This window comes from Cygnus olor, chromosome 14 (assembly GCF_009769625.2).
Source record: "Cygnus olor isolate bCygOlo1 chromosome 14, bCygOlo1.pri.v2, whole genome shotgun sequence".
Lineage (NCBI taxonomy): Eukaryota > Metazoa > Chordata > Aves > Anseriformes > Anatidae > Cygnus > Cygnus olor.
The window spans coordinates 11,191,068-11,215,083 of record NC_049182.1 but is presented as its reverse complement, the minus strand read 5'-3'; the positions used below and the strand labels follow the sequence as shown (position 1 = coordinate 11,215,083).

Genomic DNA, 24,016 nt, shown 5'->3' with positions numbered 1-24,016 from the left:
CATCGTCCCTCCTTTTGGTATGCCTTCAAAAGGGAGGACTGCTGTTATCAGGGTAATTGGAAAGGAAAAAGAACCCATCTGTTGGCGTGTAATATACCTGCTCGTATGTAGCCCTCCGCTCTGTGTAGTGGATAGTCACCGTTGTACGTGGTGGGGTTTTTCTACCAGTCATGCGAACGCTGTTGCAATAGGAATGATATTTGCTGCATATTGGTGCAGCAATGGGCCTCGTGTAGTCTTAGTGGAGAATAATGAAATACCCCGAAGCACTCCCGTGTACAAGCGTGAACTTCTCCACAAGCTATCCTTGCATCAGTCCTTACGGCAGCAAGGAGTCCTTAAACTGGCTAGGTGGACAGAAACTGAAAGCTGAGTTCTGCAGAGGGGAGTCATAGTGTGCGAATACTTTTTGCTGTGTGTCATAAGTTCTTTGTAGTACAAATGTGCATCCGTGGTTCAGGTCACTGCTTTTCTGCTTTTGTAACCTTCAGCCCTTTGTCACAATGAAACAATACTCTTTATTTTTGGGACTGTTGTATCTCGTTTGGACTGAATTAGAGGTCTTGCTGCTTAAAGCCCTGAGCCATAGCCTGCTGTCTTACCTTTAATGTTTGTGTGTTGGCACGCGAGGGAAAATACCTTTAAGTTAGCCAATATTATGCAGATCCCCTGAGATGTGGAACTAATGATATGTATTCCTAAAAGCTACTCTTCCCCCCTTCTCCCATGAATACAATTCATCGTATTCTTATGTTAACGTTGCATTTCACTGGCCTAAGGATGACTGGATTGGAGGCTAGGAGATAATGTTACAGAACATTTACATATCAAAAAGAAATTAACAACAGTTGCTTTTGAGAGCAGCATTACGTGTAGCTCTCCAGACCCACGAACATCCTTCATACGATAGGGCACGTTCCTGAGTTTGTAGATGGCCTGATCTGGATTTTTGGAGCATTAAGGCGGTGTGTGATCTTACTGAATGTGGTGGGAGGTTACCACTGGCATGAGAGAGACAGTGGGAAAAATTAGGGGAAGAGAAACGAAAATGAGGTTGGGACGTGAAGTTAGAAAGGACATTCTCATTTCTGAGGGATACTGAAGGCACCAGTAGCCTTGAGCAGGTAACTTCTAGTTGAGATAGCGTCCAAGTTTTCATTTTAAAATGTTGCTGAAAATAGAGGGAGTTATGCCTGAACTTGAGACAGATTCTGAAATGTAGTTGTGCTCTCATTAGCGTATGAGTCAGGTATCCTCCTTGTTTATTCTGGCAAGCTGTCCTTAAAGCACAGTGTGTTATGTTGAGTAATTCCATGAGCTTGTGTTTTGAGATGACGTGGACCAGTGGTGGGACAGCATTATTGCTACTTAGTTGGAATACCTGCTTGCTTAATTGTTCTACCTATCTCTTCTTGTCTAGGAAACATTGGTGACTGGGTTTAAGTGTCAGTGTGGGAACAGAAGTTTTGGTTTGAATTGTAGTTGACTGTCTTTTTTTCTCCTCAAACAAAATCCCTGTGTTGCATTAGTTGAAGTTACTTTCAAAAGGGAACTGAAAAGTGTTTTAGGAAATCTTTCAGCCCCTCCCTGGCTCTCAGATAGTAATGACTTCGGTATGGCTGAACCTCATAGCTGCTTTTTGTTTTTAATATCAAGGTAGACGGACTCCTGGTGACAGAGATGCTACAACCTCTTGTAGCAGTCTGTTCTGGTGGTTAACAGTGCAAACATCCGTAACATTTTTCCGGTGTTTAATCTGAGTGGCCCTTGCTGTAGCTTCAGCTCTTGTTAATTAAGCTGTTGATATGCTGTTTCTCATGCTGAGTTTTTTCTTTCGTGATTTCTTCAGCTACCTCTTCAGTGAGTTGACCAAATTACTTCTAAGGTTCTATCCAATAATCTGTACAGTTAACTGTACTGTCATAATAATGGTTTAAGTTATTCTGTGGATTTTGTAATATTTCAAGTTCATTATAAAATGTCAAAAATTGTAAAATTGTTTTTTCTTTGACTTCACAAACAGGTTGAATCGTTTATTTTGGACCAAGAAGATCTTGATAACCCAGTACTTAAAACCACATCGGAGTTGTTCTTATCGAGTGCTGCAGAAGGTGCAGACTTGAGAACTGTGGATCCAGAAACACAAGCAAGACTAGAAGCCTTACTGGAGGCAGCAGGTATTTTGTGCAGTATTTTTTTTTCTGAAACCAACTTGCACACCGATCTGGCAACCTGTAAATTTTGACCCTCGTAAAGTATCCACAAGTGTGGAAGCTTACTGTGATGATGAGGAGCTGAGAATAACAATAAGCTCATAATTCTTACAGGTGTTGAGGGTTGCTTAGTTCACTGTTTCTGTGAGCGTAAGGTTGGAAAAGTTTGTTTGAAGTAAGTGGTATTTCATTGATCAGGGAAGATTACATGTTACCAGAGGGAGGGTTACAGGGGAAAGGATGGAAGGAAGTAGACCTGCTAAAATTATATTTTTCTTTATGCTGCTTTCGTCAATATATAATTATTAATTTATTACTTAAGAAATTCCTGCCTATGGCAGGGGGGTTGGAACTAGATGATCTTTAAGGTCCCTTCCAACCCAAGCCATTCTATGAATCTATTCTATGAAATTTACAGGTGAAATACTGGTTTCTATTTTGACTTCCATAAAAATCTTTTTCTATTCTGTAGTTTTGAGATATGGCTGTTGGAAAATGCACGTTTAACGTTCACGTTACAGAACCAGACTAGATAAACACAGTGCCACCACGTTTGTTACTTTTATGGTGAAGGCTTGACTAATCAAGTCTTTCTAAATTTTGTGGCTCAGATACTTGCAATGAAATAGGAAATCAAGTCTTTTTCAAAATTCCAATGAAAAAACACCCTGCTTTGAAAAAAATACTGTTTGATCAGTGAGTGCATACTCAGACTAGGAGTCTTGTGCTGAAGTTGGAGTTTTCAGGCATTAGCTTTGAACACCCATAAGAGGTAGATAAAATAGCGTTTATTTGTAGGTGTTTAGATGTTAAGCTATCTACAGTCTTAAAGGAGAATTTCAATCTGAGGATGCAAAGTTTGAGAAGTGGGCCTGCGTGAACCTAATGAGGTTCCACAAGTCCAAGTGCAAGGTGCTGCACCTGGGTCAGAGCAATCCCAGCCATGAGGACAGACCGGGAGAAGAACTCATTGAGAGCAGCCCTGCAGAGGAAGACCTGGGGGTTCTGGTGGGTGAAAAACTCAACATGAGCCAGCAGTGCACACTTGCAGCCCAGAAGGCCAACTGCACCCTGGGCTGCATCACCAGAGGAGCGGCCAGCAGGTGGAGGGAGGTGATGGTCCCCATCTCCTCTGCTCTTGTGAGGCCTCACTTGCAGTCCTGCATCCAGGTCTGGGGCCCCCAGCACAAGAAGTGGGTCTGTTAGAGGGAGTGCAGAGGAGGGCCACAAAGTTAATCAGAGGGCTGGAGCACCTCTCCTACAAAGACAGACTGAGAGAGCTGGGAACATTCAGCCTGAAGAAGAGAAGGCTAAGGGGTGACCTTATTGCAACTTTTCAATACTAAAGAGGACTTATAAAAAAAAGATGGAAAGCAACTTTTTCCTTGGTCAGATAATGTTAGGACAAGGCTAATGGTTTTAAACCAAAAGAGGGGAGATTTAGATTAGTTACTAGGAGGAAATTCTTCACTCAGGATGTGGTGAGGCACTGGAACAGGTTGCCCTGAGAACCTGTGGATGCCCCAACCCTGGAGGTGTTCAAGATGGGGTTGGATGAGGCCCTGGACAACCTGGGTGGTATCCCTGCCCACGGCAGGTGGATTGGAACAAGATGATCTTTAAGGTCCCTCCCAACCTGAGACATTCTGTGAAAGGGGGCAGGGGACTTATTTTGGTCTCTTTGCATTTTGAGTTTTTTTTAAAAAAGTATAGCTTTTGTCAGCAGAAAATTGCAGCACCTTAATTAATGATGGATCTCTGAACTTAATCCAACTGAATGTAGTTCTTGTGGACCAAACTTTGCTTTGCAGGAAAAATAGAATATATCTGGGATTCTCTGAAAACCCAAATTTGAATAATTGGATCTGTTGCAGTTCTCAGGTACCTAATGACTGATGTGTCCAAAAGCCTATTGCTAGACTTAGAAATTGTCAGTGAAGATGTCTGATGGCTAGTGTTATGAGGGTGGCTGGTCTCTGAGGTATGTGTTTCCATCTAGGTTTGCAGTGTTCAAAATGAGTTCACGGTATATAATAAATCTAGGATGTACCATTGCTTCTTATAATGTCTGTGAGAATGCTTTCTTCAGGTTTCTAAATAGCAGTTTGCCACTTGTCCTCTGGATTAGCTAATTCGTTTTTAATCTGAGATTCCTATGCTTTGATTTCCTCCTGTGCTTGGAGTAGAGATGTAGAAAATGGACAGAACAGAATCTGGAAAGAACAACAAGCCTGTTGGAAGGCTTTTGTTTGTTGGCTCCATCTCCTGTAAAAAGATGGGATGAAATTAATGCCTCTTGATAAACTTTTGTGGTTGAAAGATTGAAAACACTTGGGAGAAAGTTCCCTAGTTAAGGCATACTTGTCTTTCCCACTGTGAGTTCAAATACTAGAAATATCATTGGTTTAAAAAAAAATACTTAAAATATCCAAAGGAAACGCTGAGAACCTGGTAGCTTATTGATAAGACTTAAATTGAAGGTGACTGAAAAATAAGCTTGTGTTTCTGGGAGATGTTCTAAATAGCTTCATTGGGGGGGGGGTCACACTCACCTGACTGGCTTGACTGAAAACACCCTTTCTAGCCTTAAATGAGCTGTTTAGGTTTCCATCATGGCAACAAAATGACCTAATGCTGTGATTTTTGTATTGTTTTGCAGTTTGGCAATAAAGATGATTTCTCCTGTTAGTCACGTTTTAGTCACATTTCATTCCCCAACATTAAGTATAGCTTGCAAAAAGTAGATGGCAGCACTGCTGCTAGAACAAGTAGTTAAGCTACAGCTTGTCTGATGTGGTTTCCAGGGCAGCTCGGCTTTCTTTGTTGTGATTTACCCCCTCCTGCAGGAGGCTTGATCTTAACTTGCAACCTGCAGTACAGTCAGTCGTGTGTTGCATGTCTCAGATTTCGCAGTATTTTTCACATGCAGGGTTCAGGCTGTGTCCTTAGCATTTAATGACTTGCAAAACTAGTTCTGCTTACTGCTCCCAAATCCCTTAATGCTCAGATCTCACGTGAGCATGTTGGTTATTCATTCTGGAAAGTTAGTTCTAGCAACTGCAGCCAGATGAAATATTCTTTTTCAAATTACATATGCAGAAGTTTTCTTCAACCATTCCGTCTTTGTTTTTATTTTTTTTTTAAATTTTTTAGCAGCTGTTTGGATTTGTGAGCCCTATAGACCTGCAAGTGAAGATGTAGTGATGTGAGTTTAGTTGAACTGCTTACGAGTATTTCTGTACATCATAATTACCCATCACGATGTAGTGCTGGATTTTTTTTTTCACAGTTTAGATTTTTATTCCATTTCTGTTTTCAGGATGACTTAAAATATTCTGCGTTCTCAGATGCTGAGTGGGGACAGTCTTAGAATTTGTAGTGTTACGGCCATGCCCCACTCCACTTTAACAGAGCAGTAAATACATGTACACACACGCTAAATATGCATACACACACATGCAAACTTTGGCTAGATTCACTACATCTGCTAGGCCCTCTGAAAACCGGGCTAATTGGCTTTATTTATGACAACCAGGCTTCTGTAGTCTGTTTAAGCAAAGCACAATCACTTTGTTAATGAAAAACTATCTTTAAACAATTTCAAGTGATTGTATTTTCTGAGAAATAAACCCAACAAACTAGCTTTAAATTCTGAAGTCTGAGACACTGTACTGTTCTGAAGCAGGAGTATGAAGGTCATAAATGAGTTGTGCTGATCTTCAGCAGAAGACCTGAATCCTGTTGTTTGGGAAGCTGTCCTAAACAAGCCAAGTCTTTTGCTGGTCTCAAGCGAAGTCTCGTCAGTTTTGACCCCTAGTAGTAAAAAAAGGGATTTATAACTAAATTAACCTATGGAAAGAGAAAGTGAAAGGGAACACTGCTGTTTTGAGACATTTCATTTTTTCAGACTAATTAAATTGATTCTTAGTATTTTGATGCTGGATTCATGTTCTGCACTGGAAACATTCAGGTCCGCTGTTAATTAGGGTAATGTTGGTTTCCTAAAATAAAATTTCAGCTCTAAAGAACCGTGGTTCCTTTTGTGGATCTTCAATAAGGCTACCTATTAAATTTCTTTTTTTTAGAGACAATAGTTGGCTGTTGGAGGATGAGTGCTTTGCTGCTGTGAATATAACATTATATACGTATATATATTATATATTACATTATATACATATTATATATATATATTATATACAGTGTGGGTATAACACTTGTGTAAATGAGTCCTTTACCCTCTCTAATCCATCCTGGTACCTCAGAAGGGACCAGAGCTCTTGCCGCTCTTGGCAGATTCTTCAGTGGGTCCCTCAACACATGTTCTTACAAGGACAAACTCCGCTCCAAAGAGCTGGGGAAGATTTGGCAGGTTAAAGCTGTTTCATGTTCTGGCCCCTCCTTTTATAGGCATCAGGAAGGGAAAGTGATTTACTTAACGTAGTGCAGGGCTCTTTAGGGGAGTACAGGTGTTTTTTTAAAGAGGAAAGAGAGGTATTGGTTGAAGCACGTGGCCAAATAAAAGTCTTGGATGCTTGTTTGGTGCTTTCAGCACCTGAAACACGGAATACCACAAAGCTGTAAAATGTCAATGTTAATCCCTGCAGTTAAAACACCCTTTTCATAGTGTTCCAGCGTGGTTTTGCTGAGTTTTCTGGGAAGCGATATAGAACGCTTGCTGAATTGTTTTATAACTTGAGGAAATAGCTTGGGTACCTGCGTGCTTAACAGCAGATCTTTTGAGCATGGTTCCGATCAGTTGGAATTTTGAAGCACTTTGACAATGAAGCATCAAAAAACAGATATAGAAGAAAGCGGTAGAGAATTTTTTTCTTGTAGCGTTAAGAACGCTTTTTATTCCTGTTGAATATTTATATAGGGAGGAGCTGTATTAGCACACAGTGTATTGTATTAAAGGAGACAGAAAACGAACTGCCCCTTGCTAGCTCAGTGTCTACCTGACATAAGCACTCCTTGGCAGTAACCATGTGGGCAGCACTAGGAATAAGTCTTCAGTCTTAGCTGCAGGTACGTTGGTACTTCTGACATAGGAATTGTGAATACAAGTTTGCTTAGGGCCTGTCATAGACTTGTGTAGTAAGATGGCTTGCACGATTTCATGAGTGACTTCTTCAAAAATCCTACTATTAGTCATGAAGAGACTTGTGAGGAAGATCAGGGTGTTTTGGAGAGGAACCATCTTCAGCCAAGGGTTAATGAAACAGATGTGAGTAGTCCATTATTATGTTCAGAGAGCAGAGTTGTATTTCAACAAAAAAGGCTGTATATAAGACTAAAAGGTGGCTGGAGACCATCAAATAAATGAAGTTTGGTGTGTTTGAGACTTTAGGAGATCAAATGTAGTGTAACTCTGTTTAAATAAATGGTCAAAGAGCAATGGTTTTATTTTTTTTAACAAGTGTCTGTTATTACAACAAGCATGCCTTTAAAAGAGGCAGTGGGCACAAACTGGAGTGCCAGTGGTTCTGTCTGAGTATCGGGTAGCACGCTGCCGTGCTGGAGACCGAGCAGGTTGTATGTTCTGGAACTGGGGCCAGCAAAATTGCAACTAATCGCCTACTTAGTGGAAATAGAGAACACAGGTCAAAATAAGAATGGGCCCAGATCAAATCTGCCCACTTTAGGATAAACTGAGAGGGTAGAGTTAGATTCAACAACTGTAAAATTAAATGCTTTTCAGTGTGTCTCTTTATGTAGCTCTGTATTTACCCACTCGACATGCTTTTTGTGATGTGAGCAAAACCATTCATTATTCACTAATGGCACTTTTTACAGTAAAGCTGATGTAAAATAAATAAAAATCACCCAACATTAGAGAGCTTGAATGTAACAAAATAGGTTTGTGATCCAGCACTACCAGGGAGTGTGTACGTGGTCTAAATGAACAATTTGAAAGTTTCATGGCTTGCTTTCATCCTGCATCAGACACCCGTTGGAAAGTGTTGGAGACTGGGCTAGGTAAATATTTTGATCGTATTTATGATAAAAAGATTCATATTTGGATCTGGTATTTTTTTTCTTAGAGTTGATGAGTAACTTACCTCTGGTTTTTAAATATAGGTGAGCATCTCATGCATTAGAAACTTAACCTCTGAAGGGTTATCCAAGTTTCACTTCAAATTTTAGAATTTGGGGGCTGCAGAAAACATGGATGATTCTGTTTATCAATTTAATGACTGCACATCTGTACTTGTGGTATGTAATGAATACACTTCTAGATTTGTATATTATTGATTTTAAAAAAGAAAAATTGGGCCCTTATTGGAGGAATCTAAGAAGGGATTGCTGAGATTGGAGCAAAGATGAGGCTTTATTGTTAAATTATAGCAGTAACAAATGTAACAAATTTGAAGTGTGTTTAGGCTTCTTCAACATGGCAAAAGTCTTTCTTTAGTCCAAGCAACCGTTTTGTTCTTTATTTTTAAAGAAAGACAGGCTTTTCACCCTGATTTGCTTTGGTCTGAGATAGTTGTTTTAAATCATTGGGGTATATATATCAAACAAGTGAAACAGTTTTCATCAAGATGGCCTCAATGGGCTTTATTCTGTGAGTTTCTTTAGAAATCAGGGCTGTGCTACTATTAAAATCACTAGTGCTTTGTAACTGGAATACTTCTGCCCTTTGAGATACTGACACATTACAGTGACTTGCTCATTTTCTTTCTTCACCATCTAAAGATTCAGAATGGGAAGGAATATATGGTATGTGAAACTTACAGACGTGTTGTGCTTTTGATTAAGTTGTATAAACTGAGTTTTGTGCATGTAATTATTAATATTAAATTTTGCTAAGGTTTTGCATGATTGAAATATTTTTCTAATCTATTAGTCATTTAAATTAGAAAAAGTCCAGTCTACTCCTGTGCTTAGAAAAATTAACTTCCATATTTGGAAAGGGTTTTGAACTGTATCGACTTCATGTTTTTGGATTCTTTTTCAGTTGGATTTTGCTGTGAAGAACAGTTTAAGTCTAACGCTTAAATTGATGCTTCTAGGCATCAGACAGCTACGTTATCATATTTGATCTGAAAGTGATGTTTTGGGAATTCTTTTCTTTGACAAATATGATTCCAAGATTTTAACTTTTCCTTGCGGGATGTGGTGGTGGGAAGAGACAAGATGATCAGTTAAAACCTTTGACTTCTGAAGTTAGAGAACACCGGCCAGGGTACTGTTCAGTCTTTTTAGTTAACTGCTATGCGTAAGTGGTCACTGTTAATCAACTAGTGTTTTATGACTGTACTGTATACAACTTGCAGAATTCTTTTTTTCATGTTTTTATTTGAGGTCATAGGTGCATTTTTTGTTAACTTCTCTTTTCTGTTTTACTTCTGTCTTGTTTTTTGTGCGAGTTGGATTCATCTGCGAGGTGAAATCCACTTCACTCTCCTGTTCTAATACGGGGATATTTCTGGTTAAAAGCTTTTTCCAGTTGGTATTATTTTGAGGGCGTCTCGTTATATTAGTGCTTCAAGTAGCCTCAGCCAAAGATTGAAAGTGGGGACAGTTCAGGCAGGAGAAAAGAGCTGGTGCTTTATTGACAGTCCTTAACACGGGATTGAAACGGAGTTCAGCCAGTACTGAGTGGGAATCCTAGACTAGGATGTGCATGCTTCCTTCACTAATGAAAGTGGAAATACTGTGTTCAGGCTTCACAGGGGGGTGAAGAAGCTTACGCTGGGGCTTTGTGGTACAGCAGCTGGCTCGGAGCGAGGTGCGCAGTACTGCGGCCTGCGCTGGGGAGCTGGTGCCCTGCACAGGGTTAGGGGGGGCTCTTGTGGGCCAGGTACTAAGACTCTGTTGGCAAGATATTGAAGCAATATATGAAAACATAAAAAAACCTCTATTTTGGTCATCTTGAGTTTTATGCTTGTTATATAAATATAGTTATGTAAATGTTATGTAAATAAAGATAGTGCACAGCAATACCACATGCAAGATAGTTATGTGGCTGTGTGATATTAACCATGTACAGAAAGAAAAAGAAAAAGAACACTAGCTCAAACCACAGGTTACTTGAAGCTGAAATGCTGGTAAATGTTACTGCTGCCCCAAATATCTTACAACACAATGTGTCTTAGTTGTGTGTGGTGTATTTCTGCTGTGTTCTGTTATGTTTACGTGCCTGTTTACGTGTGTTGATAGTGATAGGACAAGGTGGAACGGTTTTAAATTAAGATGGGAGATTTAGGTTGGAAATCAGGAGAAAGTTTTTCACTCAAAGGGTGGTGAGGCACTGGAACAGGTTGCCTAGAGAGGTTGTGGATGCCCCATCCCTGGAGGCATTCAAGGCCAGGCTGGATGCGGCTCTGGGCAGCCTGCTCTAGTGGTTGGCAACCCTGCCCAGAGCAGGGGGGTTGAAGATAGATGATCTTTAAGGTCCTTTTCAATCCAGGCCGTTCTATGGTTCTGTGGTATGATTCTTCTTGTGATGCCTGTGTAGGAGATGAGCACAGACGGTCACGGTATGAAATGAAGCAGGTACTGTGCTTGCAAGTTGGGCTTCATCGAAACATAACTTCTCCCCAAGTGCATCAGCACAGGGGGAAAGGAGTGAGAAGGTGCAAAACGCCTGTCTCTTGCTTGTATCTCCTGCAAGAAGACGTGTTTATAAGTAACTCGGTTACACAGGCAGGATAGAAGTCTGTGGTTACGCTTGTTTTCTGTGCAGAAGTAGGATCTGAGTCTCCCCAGTAAGATTTCAGTTTTATTTGACTTTCTGGAGCTTAATGGTGAGCTGTGATTGAAGTAATTGGTGCCAGCCACTTAACTCTACACAAGACAGACTGGTAAGTCAGGCTCATGGTAGCCTGAATGGGAAGCCACCCATTCTGGGGCTGAATGGCAGTAGGCTGTGAGATGCAACAATTACATTTGAATCAAGGCTGCCTGATATCTTTCTAAGAGTTGCTTAAACCTTCTCGTCTCTGTACTGTGACAAGTGGCTCAGGAAACTTGCAAAGAATAAACTGACCTCTTCTTGGTGTACTTACAATAACACGTTGTTCTGTCAGTTTTATAGCTGTACTGAATATTGTGGGATTGTGGTGAAACAGATATAGCTGATCCTCTTTTCAATTGGTAAGTCACCTTTGACAAAATACTGCTATTTTATATTTAGGGAGTAATCACAGTACATACTTTTTTCTAGTAAAAATATGATAAAATATGCATAGTGTAAATGATCAAATTCTGTTTATTTCTAGAAAGTTAGACTATTTTTCACCAGACATGAAAAAATATTTATTGAAATTGATTTCAAATTGAATGATTTCAAATTGATGATTTCAAAAAATATTTATTGAAATTTATGAAAAAATAAAAATACACAAAATATATTACCACTCATTCTTGGTTCTTCTTAAGGGATCAAGGGGTCTTTTTTTTTTTGCAATAGGACCTGAGCACTTTCATTTCCTATTTATAAATTCTAAAGACTTTATTTTGAAAGTTTATTTAAAACAAGCTGTAATATGTTAAGCATCTTGCACGCTGTTTTTTGTCAATACTGTTTTTAATAGGTAGCTTTTTATCCTAAACTTGCTGAAACATTCTTTAAATGCTTCTTTTAATAATATTTATAAATATGAACTATTTAAATATTTGAAGATTAGACATATACTGATAAACTTAATTAATTAAAAATGCATTGCAGAAATTTATCCTTGTTTTATCCATCAGGAAAATACTTGCTGTGGAAACAAAGTACGGTGCAGTTCTGTAAAGGCTTTTTTCCACCTGTGTAACAAAGCGTTATCTCTACACCACCAATGTTAACTTGTTGTTTAGCCATTACCTTTTGCTGATGTTTTGCACAGCTGCTTAAAACTTAATAATAGGGCTGAAAGAAATCTCAAATCTAGGTTTATCTCCTTCTCTTCCTTTTCTCCAGGCAACCTCAGCCATGTCTGTGCTGTTCCTGGCAGGTGGCTTTAAGAACTGGTTAGCCAAACCATTTCCAGCACTGGAAGCTCCCGGTGTGCTGAGCCAATTGCAGCCCTTAAGGCTGAGGACCGATACTTAGAAAAAACTTCTTTGTGCTAAAATATGTAACTTGGGTGTCAAGGAAACACTAAACTGCTTTGGAAGGACCTCATGAGGAAGAGAAGGAAGTTGTCCTAGTAAAGCATTTGATCTTTTTTTTCTTTTTGGTGCAGTTGCTTTAGCTTCTGGCTTTATGCACCATATCTAAGTTCAGTTCATTTTCATTCCAGCTAGACTTTTCTGTTCTTGTTCTCTGGAGTCTCTGTATGTGATCTGTGTTCTTCAGGGCTTGTCGCCCCAGTTTAGTAACATTACTGAAGTTGAGCTCTATTGATTCATAGAGAGTAGGAGTATTACTTCATCTGTCCTGCAAGATGTGCTTTTGTTTATCTATCACATTTTGTTGACTGTCTCTTTGAAGGGGAAAATGTTGATTTACAGATTGAATTTGACCTTGAATAAGTCTACCAATGCTCTTGTGAAAACTTACCTGAACAAGCTATTCTGTATTTGTGCAGCTGATTATTTTTGTATGTCTATACGTATTTGTTGATATTTCTGTTTGAATATGTCCTTTGAGAAGAGCGCCTTGACTCGGAATCATTATAAAGGCTGAAGTTCTATCGTTGCTTTCAAAGAATTGTACGGCTTTCGAGTAACAGAGGAAGGACACAGCTAGAGAGAACAGACTAAGCAGCCTGGCCTGACTTCTAGTTGGTTTTGTCTGGCTTTGCCAGAACAAGCAAGCACCATGTTTTGGAAGCCTCTACAGGGAAAGCAGTAGGTGGGAATGAAAAGAGGAAAAATGTCATTGTGGCCATGCTTTTGGCTAATAGCCTTCTCTTGCAGTGAGCATATCGAGTGCCTGATCTTCCTAGACTGTAGCTAGAATACAAGGAAGAACAACTTTATTTTAGTTTCTTGTACAGATAAGAACAAAGATCTGGAGGGAAATGATGGAAGAAGTTTGCTTTACTAAAATCTTAATCTGCTAAATCTTTCTATCATTTGAAACAACTTCATCTATAAGTGATCCATGTGATTAATGCTTATTACAACTTCTCTCAACACCGTGCTCCAAACAAACGTAGTAAAACTTGCTCTTTGTGATGCTGTGTTTGATTCTGTGATCTCTGATGGACAAAAACCTCCATCTGATGAAGCAGAACTGTCTGAATTTGTTAGATACAGACCTAGGTGAAAGAGCATCTCTTGACAGCCTTATGTTGCCTTCCTGTTTGTTTTTTGATTGATGTATTTTTTTTGAATTTTAAGAGGATATCCCAAGTAATTAAAAACATGATGGGATGAATCTCCTGGACTTTTCTTGTAGAGGTTTTTTTCTTAACGCATTCAGGGTAGGTGGGTGTGTGCTTTCTTAAAGTTGGGTCATGGTAAAATAAATTTAATGTCCTTTCTGGAGGAGTAGGATCCTGATTTTGGTGGTTTTCTACTCTAATGTACTGTGACATTCCTAAAGATACTATTTTCAGAATGCTCTTTTATTTAATGACAGTACACCCCCCCCACACACACCCCGTTGCTGAACTGTGTAGTGAACCAGAGCTATTTTCTGATGAAGGAAAGCGTTTGCAGTCCATTTGGACTCAGTTTCTCACTGAATGCTGCAAATTTGGGGTTCAAGTAGGGTATTTGCCTATAAATAGCCTTTACAGGTTACTTGAGGTCTGTTCCTGCATCTTGATTGTGCACAGAGATCGTATCCTGCTGTTAAGTCTCCAGAGAGCGATGATCCTTTTCCTCCATAAGCCTTAGGTTACTTAAAGATCAGAAAGTAATTCCATTGTTTTCACCTTCTGCCACCAAATAGGTGAAGGTGTCTGAAAAGTATCTTTTTTTTTTTTCCAGAAGTCAGAAGCCCTGAGGTAGATGAGGTGTAATATTTGGCATGGAATGGTAGCAGTAAAGAATAGGAATTTTGTGGACCTTCTACAGTATGAATGAATTTTATTCTTTTCATCAAGTGTCTTAGGGATATGTGTTTTTTTTCCCTTTGGTGTTTAACCTCTCACAGTGGACAATATTATTTCTAAGTTCTGTCTTTCCATGTTTCAGTAGTAGTCTTAGTTCTCTGAGGTGTATCCTTAAGATTCTTGGAGGCAAGCGGTTGTTAGACTTGAAATGAGGAAATACTAGTTTTTATCTGAGTGAGGCATAAAAAGAAGAATTAGAAATCAAGGAATAATTGCCTACTGTTACCCTTGATATTTTCCTGTAAAATAATGAAATGAGCCCTGTAAGTTTTTCCATATTGGATGGAATGAAGTAAAGAATTTGAGACTTTCCTTACAGAATTCACATGAAAACCACTCTGTAGCCAATAACATAGGCTCAGGCGAGGTTCTCAGTGATGTAGCATTTTTATTCGCAATTGCAATGACGGACGTCCCGCAAGCAGGAGTGCGCCTACTAGTTGTGTAGCGCAGTTTATACACTTTATCTCTCCACGACTTGGACCCTCCCGTTTTCCCATTGACTGGGTAGTCCAGGTTCACAAATAATACGTGGCTTTCAGTTGCCAGCCTGTTATTTTTCAAGTTTCTTTTGACTTTTTTTTTTTTTACTCGGTGAGGTGGTAATGTTTCTTCTCTTATCTGACTTGACACGGTGTTTTTCACCTAATTGCACTGAGGAGTAGGGTGGTTGTCTGTGTTTTTACAAGGTAAGCTTTCTTATCACTGCAAGCATATCTCAATACCACATTCCTTCCTCCTAAACAATGTAACATCTCTGCAAAAACACAAAACCAATCTTTTTCACAGTTCCTGATGGTTTTTGCTCCTGGATCATTAATAAGGCTACTGCCTTTATAGCTATACAGGGAAGTATTGTAAGCACTACAATCTTAAATAGAATAAATTCCTCCAAGAGTGACTTAGGGCTTTAAAGTACTTTTAAAGCCCCCAGCAATCTAATTCTTTTTTCTCAGTCCCTAGTCTGGATACTTCCTAGAAACACAGTGCATCAGAATTGATGCCCAGAACTCTCAATTTGGAGCCTAGCTCCTTTGATTCTTGCTGGGTCACTCGCTAGTTGATACCAATTCTTATATGCTCATTTAGTGTTGTATACTGTCATCACAATCCAGCTGAGCATGCTGGTATGCATGGGTTGCACTTACGCTTCATTGAAGGGACGCGAGCAGGTGACTGTCTCTAGGGCAGATGTGCTGAGTCTGCCATTTGAGTTTGTCCATTTAAAAGCTAAACAAATCCAGGCAAACAATTCAGCTTGTAGTTGACATTTTCTCTTAGCTAATCGCAGTGGTATTGTCAAATGTGGTACACCCAGACGAGCATTTGAGTTTATGAATGTTCTTGAATACTTGCTGATGCTGTGGCCCTGGAAAAGATGTGGCAGAAGGAGGTAACTGAGTAGGGAAGAGAAGGCTTGGTATAGAAAAGTCTTCAGGCACCCAAGTAATTCATTGAGACTTTGCTGCCATGGGAAACCTTTCTGGGTGTGTACTGCAGACTTTTACTTATGTTTGGGGTGGAGTGGGGGAATGGGACACGGGACATATACAGACAAAAACAAACAGCTTGGTCATTCCAGAAAATTCAAAAGTGAAGCAATAAGCTTATATTTAATTTACAATATATATTATAATATCAAATATAAATTTAATATATAATATACAGTACCTCCCATTTAATCCTAGAGGTGCTCCAAAACAAATTCATGTCCATAGTAATGTATAAGTTTATAAACTGGTGCTTAATCCTGTCCTTTTTAATTTGGATTAAAGTTAGTATCGTGCTTTGAATATTCCTGTAAAATGCAAGATTAAATTTACTTGCAATCAAAAACAAGTTAGAAAGAAGACTTGGCCTTGGGTAGAAGAGCTTTTTTTAATCACAAACAAACAAAGGCATTACTGTAGCTGATGGAATTAGCTGTTACTCTGGCTTGGTTTATAGAAAACATCTGAGTCACTGTCAGTAACTTATTATTCTATAATATTGCACTAAAACCAGTTTATATTCTGAGGGAAAACTGGCAAGATACCGTACTTTTCTGTAGGATACAGAATATTTTTTCCTACATATTCCAGTATAGATTCCTAATGTGACACGAGATCTTTACAGGTGGAATCTAGGGAAAAATCTGTGCTGCAGGTACCATCCCTGGCTTGACGTGCGGCTTTCAATAGTTGTAGTTAGACTGGGTTGCAGCTGTCCCAGAGTTAGAGCAATTTCTTGTGTTTCTTTTTCTGACTCTTTTGTATTATAGTTCTCACTCGGCAGTCCCTGTTGATGTCAGTGTTTGTTTTTTTTTCTGGTCTGGTGTTCTACTTTTGCTGTTAACTCATAATGAGTAAACAGAAGCTTTCTTCTCCTCCAGATCCAAATTCAAATGTGTCTATGTACATTTAATGTCTTGCAAGCCAAAACTCAAATACAGGGTTTAAGAGCCGCTTTTGTAGGAGTCCTTAATGCTATACATTAGAAAGATCTAGTTTAACTTCCTAAGCCAGGTTCCTTGAAGAAACTTAAGTTTGTTTTCAAAAATAGATGATCTGGGACTGAGGAAGATGCTCCTTTCTTACCTCTCCATCTTGCTGCCTAATGAGTGTTAGCTGAGCAAATGCTTTGGCCAGCAGGGATGCTGTAGGATCAAATATGTGATTAAACTAGCAGTTACATGTCAATTGAAGCCTAGTTATTGGTGGTAGGTAGAGACTAAGAATTTCTGTCTGGGGATTCATGTGTAATAGTTTTCAATGCACACCAAATAGTTTTTGCCTTGATTGGTTGTAACATTCGATAAGGGTGGGATATGTACTCACTAGATTCCAAAGCAAGGCTTAGTTCTCCCAATGAAGATGTGTGTTTTTTTTTTTAAAAAAAAAAGTGGCTACTGCAGACCAATCTAGACAAGTTTGTTCTGTTCATAATTGTTTTTTTACGTACCTGCTAGAAGAAATATGAATACTTTCCCATACCTGAATAAAATTCTTCAGGTTTTGTGCTAGCTTGCTGTGTTCAAAGCAATTCAGTCACTGAATTGCTGTTTAAATCGTGGCTTTGACAGAAATGGCAAGTTCTTACTGTATTTTTTGTGTGTTAATTGTAGCTGCTTCTCTAAAGCAAGAGCTGATCCAAGAGGCAGATGCTTGTACCAGATGCTTAACCGCAGTGAGATGGGTGAAAGTCATTTGCCCTTTGAGACCTTTCTACCTTCTGTGATTACTGCTGGAGCATCCACCTCTGCATTGCCATGCAACATCTGCAGCTAATTTGCAGTTCTGTGTTGTGTTCTTGCCTCGGCAGCACCGAGGAACTTTTGGTGCTTGGCAAGAACACGTGGCTAGGCTCCAACTGAGGAAGAATCACCCTTTTGATGAAAGGATTGAAGTTTTGTGAACAGTAAAACTTGCTAATAGTTGGTGGAGAAAAAGCAGCAGCTGACCCTTACAGTTTTCTGTACCGAGCATCCATCCTGTAATACGTTCAGGTATGGATTTTGCAGCTAATTGATAAGAACAAAATGGCTAATGATAAAGTAGATCTGTGACTGTAATGTAGGAGTAATATGTGATGCTTCCATACCAACTACATGTAATATGTTAGGAAAGAAAGTGTACTTGGTTGCTTGATCAGCATGACTTTATGCACATACAGATTTCTAATGACCGTGTCCAAATGTCAAGGTTCCTATAAAGAATCAGAAGCATTGAGGATTGTATCTGGTAACTTGTGACCTTGTAATCAGGTGAATGTTTCTTTGCTAGAGATAAAATAGGGAGAAAATCTTGGAAAACCAAAATTTGTTTCTTTTTATAAAGGTGTTCTATTAGGAAACCTAAACATTTGGACATTCTGAATAACTAGTACAGAAAAATTGTGGTTGAGGTAACTTAGTGCCTATTTGCTCTTACTGTCAGGCAGGAATCTTTCTTCTGTTCCTAGCTACGCAATTGGATCTCCTCTTTCCAGTTGCTGTATTTGCTAGACCCTTTGCTGGTCATGTTCAACTTGCCATTCTGCCATAAAACTCTTTTTTCCAAAAGGTGAGTGTACTGCAGTTGGTGGGAGTGCCTTGGGAAAAATAAGAATAATAGAATCATCGAATGGTTTGGCTTGGCAGAGACCTTAAAGATCATCTAGTTCCCGCCTCCCTGCCATGGGCAGGGACATCTCCCACTAGATCAGGTTGCTCAAAGAAAGCCCCATCCAGCCTGGCCTTAAACACCCCCAGGGATGGGGCGTCCACAGCTTCTTTGGACAACAACGTCCAGCTCTGAGGGTCCCAGAGCTGAACACAGCACTGCAGGTGGGGTCTCACAAGAGCAGAGCAGTGGGGGAGAATCACCTCCCTCGCCCTGCTGGTCATGCAGCTGTTGATGCAGCCCAGGATACAGTTGGCTGAAGAAGAATAGGAGGAGTACTGTCATCTGCCTTTCTGGCAGCGGCCAGATACTAGAATATCTCCTGTTATTTCAACTTAAGAAGAGGTAATTAAAGAATTTGCTTAACTTTTGTATAATGGGAGAAAAAGGGCATTAGCAAAATTGCAAGGGTTGAAAAATCAAGCTGAGAGAGAAATTTAGATGCACGTAGTGATGCAGGGAAAGAATACAGTTTTGCAGTGAAAGTTTGTATCAAATGTATATAAGGGATAAATTATTGCATTAGGACAGGAATTTTAATGGTACAGTAAGGTTTCAGTCTACTGGAACTAAGATCAGACTACGATTTTGATATTCTTTGTTGAAGATGACAGAGGTGTATGTTTGACTTTGAGAAGACTCAAAGCCTCAATGTAATTTTTTAGCATTTTAGAAAAGAAAGCTAAAATAAAATGTACCATATCAAATTCTCACTACTTCCTGCCTGGGACTGATAGTGTTGTAATGACCAGTTGAAAAATGTAGAAATGTTTTGTTATATTGTCTTTTTTTTCCTCTAGAAAAGCACTAAAGCTTTATCTACAGGAAAAAATTTCTTTCAAATGAGAAATTTCAAAGAAACAAAAACATGTTTCGGGGAGGTTTAGCTTGTATGAGTTTGTTAGCTGTGGTCTAAATACTTCACCATTATGTAATAAAAATGTTTATTCTCTGTCTGTGGTTGCCATCAAGATGTTCTCTTTTCTCTTGGTAGGCAGCTTTTCTCTCAGAAGGGATTTGGAATTTGCTACCTTATTCCTGCTCTTCCTCCTGTCCCTTCCCAGTCAAGACAAATCTGTCTACTTTTACAAGCCTCTTGTGATTTTTGAGGTCGTGTTTCAGAAATGCCAGGATTTTAGATATTAGCACTGCCATTGTCTGATTTTTTTTTTTTTTCAAGTTAGGCATAATGTCAAGTTTCACTTGCACTGTAATTAAGAGTTTTTTCTGACACCAGTACTGGCTCCTTGTCTCACAGGAGCTCTTAAGCCAGTAGAGCTATTTGCAGAAGAGTTTTAGAAGATAGCAAAGGCTTACTCAAGTTAAGCAAGGTCTATCTGCTGTCAGATTGCCTCTAGTGCCAAAGTTTATCCTCTGTAATCCTCTATTTGCTGGTACTGTCCATAGGGAAGATTATTCTCACTACTGTAGAGGTATTGTGCATGGGAAAGCTTGAATTATTTTCTGTAGCTGTGTGGGATTGCCCACTGATGGGAGTTGGATTGAATAACTCTACAACGTAGGCTGAGGAAGACCAGAAGGAGTGAGACCTTCTGCAGGGACGTTTTGCAGTTGCTCTGCACTAGCTGGCCACAATCCTGCTCAGGTAAGATGGCCCAGCTGGGCAGGCCCAGCTGCTCAAATGCATCCCAGCAGTGCCAAATTCAGTTAACCCATACGGATCAGCTCTTACATGTGCAATAGACCCTGCTTCCCTGAAGCAGAGGTTAAACTACATGCTATGTGAAGATGATTGAAACTTTTGCCTGGATAAAGGTATGGCAGTGCTAATTACAGGGTTTTACTGCTGTGAAGAAGCCTTTTGATAAAGGCCAGGGTACTAAAAATGCTGTTACTTTGGAAATGAATGCATCAGCATGAAGAATTGAAGCATTAGGAAGGTTTGTGGCTAGCTTTGGCTTGTACGCGAGAGGTGGTTAGGTGATAACTTCAAATGTTTTTTCGCCTGTCTTTTATTTGGAGGCATCCCGTGAGACAGTAAAAGCTTAGTGTGTTTTAAATGCTTCCTGAATTGAGATTTACTGAGTATGCCAGTGATGTTCTGCTCACATAAAATGTCCTGTCAGAAGGATGCTTCATTTGCCTTGTTGCATGATTGGTTTCCGGTAAAAATGCTGAACTTTTCTCATCTCAGGATTGGGTTGGGAAAACTTAAATCATTAAATCTAGTTCAGTATGAAGGAGTCCCTTGTAGGTGAGAGGTTTTGAACTGAGAAAATGAGCATGACCTCTTGCTGAAGTGTCTTCTATTTTGAGGCTCCTTCAAAATCTAAATCTTGTGAGAGAGGAAGGAGTAGTGAACAGAAGATTCAGCGCCTGTCCTAAGATATTTATATCTATGCTAGAAGCTAGCATCTTACCAATTCCTGATTTTTGAGTTATCCTGACTTTGGGGTGGGGGTTCAATATTCATTTGTTGGATTTGAAATTGGAAAGGGTTTTTGGGGCAGGCGTGAGAGGTATGTCATAAAGGAGCGAACCAACTTCAGAAGCTCTGATACATGAAGTGGCAACACAACACTGTCAGCAAGTTCTGAAGGTACCAGGCATGAAAGCAGGAAGAATATATATTCATACATTAAATTCAGTAAGTCTGTACAACTATCTTGGATGATCCAGCCCTGCTGTATTTAAGAGAACATTTTGAATTTTAACAATAAATATAGTAATGGTCCACCAAGTTAAAATTTAAGCACATGCGTAATGTGGAGAAGCAATCAGAGCTGATTATGAAATGTTTTTTCTCATGCTGCTCAAGGCGGACCAGTGCACTGGGCTAGGCTGAGCTAGTACAGATCAGGTGTTTGAAAATATTATGACCAAATCCATGTCACCATGGTCTTGTCTGATTTGATTTGCATTCAGATATGCCTCTTGGGAGTAATCCTTTTTCTTAAAGAGAGATTAAGTTTCCCTGTATTTGAGTACGGTATTATACACTGTAGAAAGACTGATCTGGGAAGAATTTGGAGGAGGAAGGGAGACTCAAACAATTGTTACTTCATGATATCTTTTATTTAAAGAAATGGCTGGTGTTTAAAGATGTTCTTGTATGAACCTGCATGCTTATTTAAGCACTAATGGGTAATCTTATAATGGTACACTAATAGGCGATAACATGTTACATAGTGATTTTAAAAGCTTTGATCTCTTTTTAAGGATGAGAAAAAGCCATAATCAAAGTTTCCTGGGTAGCGTGGTGATAGAGTAAGATAAGCAAGTTTGTTGTGACACAGAACTACGTGTCATTCTATATGTTGGGAGACTGAGAATACGAAAACTTTGAATGAAGGTTTCTACTCAAATTTCATCTTTATCGTTAATAATGCGAAAGATGAGGTAAACAATGTTATGGTGAACAGGGTATTTGCTACCAGTATATTTACTTGGGGCAGAGGTCTCATAAGAGGACTTCTACAGTATGATATTGAAGTCGAAATGTTTTTTGGAAAGCAAAGTAGAATCAGCTACCTGTATTCCATGCATATTCAGGTTCTTCAAATACCATTAAAAATAAGGCATGTTTCTTGACCTTGATTTTCATTTCATTCTTCTTTTAAGCTGTTCCCATTTGCATCAAAACTTGCCTTTGTGGAAAGAGTGGTTCAAGACCTTAAGAAAACACAAGATTCAGTTAAGCTTCTGGGACTAGCAGATGGTTCCATGTGAGCTGAAGTTTTGTTAGATTTCATGACAAATGTGAGATCATAAACTTGGCCTGTTAGCTGGTGATTGGCCTCAATGGCCTTTGTCTGTGTCTGTGATGCCGGAGGCTGTCCTGAGGAGCCCCGTACCCCTGAGGTCCCAGAGGAAGTCAAAATAAAGGAGTTTGCCTTGGGTGATGAGGGCTGGGCGAAGGATCAATTAAGCAAGCTGGACATCCGTAAGTCCGTGGGTCCTGATGGGATGGATGCACCCGCGGGTGCTGAGGGAGCTGGCGGAAGTCATTGCTAGGCTGCTCTCCATCATCTTTGGTAAGTCATGGGCATCGGGAGAGGTGCCTGAGGACTGGAGGAAAGCAAATGTCACTCCAGTCTTCAAAAAGGGCAAGAAGGACGACCAGGGTAACTATAGACTGGTCAGCCTCACCTCCATCCCTGGAAAGGTGATGGAACAACTTATCCTTGGCATTGTCTCCAGTCGTATCAAGGATAAAAGGGTCACTAGGAGCTGTTGACATGGCTTCACCAAGGGGAAGTCGTGCTTGACCAACCAGATAGCCTTTTATGAGGACATATCCAGGCGGATGGACGATGGAAAGGCAGTGGACGTGGTCTATCTTGGTTTCAGTAAAGCCTCTGACACCGTCTCCCACAGCATCCTCACAACTAAACTGAGGAAGCGTGGTCTGGACGATTGAGGAGTAGTGAGGTGGACTGTGAACTGGCTGAGGGGAAGAAGCCAGAGGGTGGTGGTCAATGGGACGGAGTTGAGTTGGAGGCCTGTATCTAGTGGAGTCCCTCAAGGGGTCGGTGCTGGGACCAGTGTTGTTCAATATATTCATCAATGACTTGGATGGAGGGAATGGAGTGCACCATCAACAAATTTGCTGATGACACAAAACTGGGAGGAGTGGCTGACATGCCGGAAGGCTCTGCTGGCATCCAGCGGGACCTCGACATGCCAGAGAGCTGGGCAGGGAGAAATTTAATGAAATATAATGAGGACAAGCGTAGAGTCCTGCATCTGGGCAAGAACAACTCCAGACACCAGTATAAGGCTGAGGGAGCTGGGTCTCTAGCTTGGAGAAGAGGAGACTGAGGGGTGACCTTATTAATGTTTATAAATATTTGAAGGGTGAGTGTCAGGAGGATGGAGCCAGGCTCTTATTAGGAAGAACTTCTTTACGGAAGGGGTTGTTAGGCATTGGAATGGGCTGCCCAGGGAAGTGGCTGAGTCACCATCCCTGGAGGTCTTTAAAAGATGTTTAGATGTAGAGCTTGGTGATATGGTTTAGTGGAGGACTTGTTAGTGTTAGGTCAGAGGTTGGACTGGGTGATCTTGGAGGTCTCTTCCAACCTAGATGATTCTGGAATTCTTCGTGACACCCAATGGTAGGACAAGGGGCAATGGGTGCAAGCTGGAACATAGGAGGTTCTGCTTAAATATGAGACAAAACTTTTTCACAGTGAGGGTGACAGAGCACTGGACAAGGCTGCCAAGGGGGGTTGTGGAGCCTCCTTCTCTGGAGCCTTTCAAGACCCTCCTGTGTGACCTGATCAAGGTGTTCCTGCTCTGGCACAGGGATTGGACTAGATGATCTTTCAAGGTCCCTTCCAATCCCTAACATTCGGTGATTCTATGATTCAAGTGTATGTTGCATCATACCTTGTGCTGGAATTGACTGAGGGAAAGACAATCAGCACTGAATCAGCAGGGTTTTCTTGTTGTTTTTTGGTGAGGGCTATCAGGCATAGCTTTTTCCAATATGTGTTGATCTCTTTTGAATGTTAATGGAGGTTGCTCCGAGCATATGTTGACACCAGTCATGTGTGATGCACATGAATAGGGGCTCTATACCACCGTCGTCTTAACATATTTTAAATGGTGCTAATTGTGAGCTACTAACTCTAAACTATTTTTCAGTATTTTTCTCGATATGAGCTTTAGGAAGGACAGAGTAATTGATGCTCCTGTGAGATTGTTC

The 24,016-nt window shown here is 40.1% G+C and overlaps 1 protein-coding gene across 1 annotated transcript in view; it reads left to right on the top strand.

Moving 5' to 3' along the window:
• The window catches only part of LOC121077618 (ankyrin repeat and KH domain-containing protein 1-like), a 119,608-nt gene that overhangs the window by 12,915 nt on the left and 82,677 nt on the right, over window positions 1-24,016 (top strand). Inside the window, 1 exon segment of the mRNA XM_040572954.1 lies at window positions 2,024-2,177. Within this exon segment, the coding sequence (XP_040428888.1) occupies window positions 2,024-2,177 (154 nt within the window).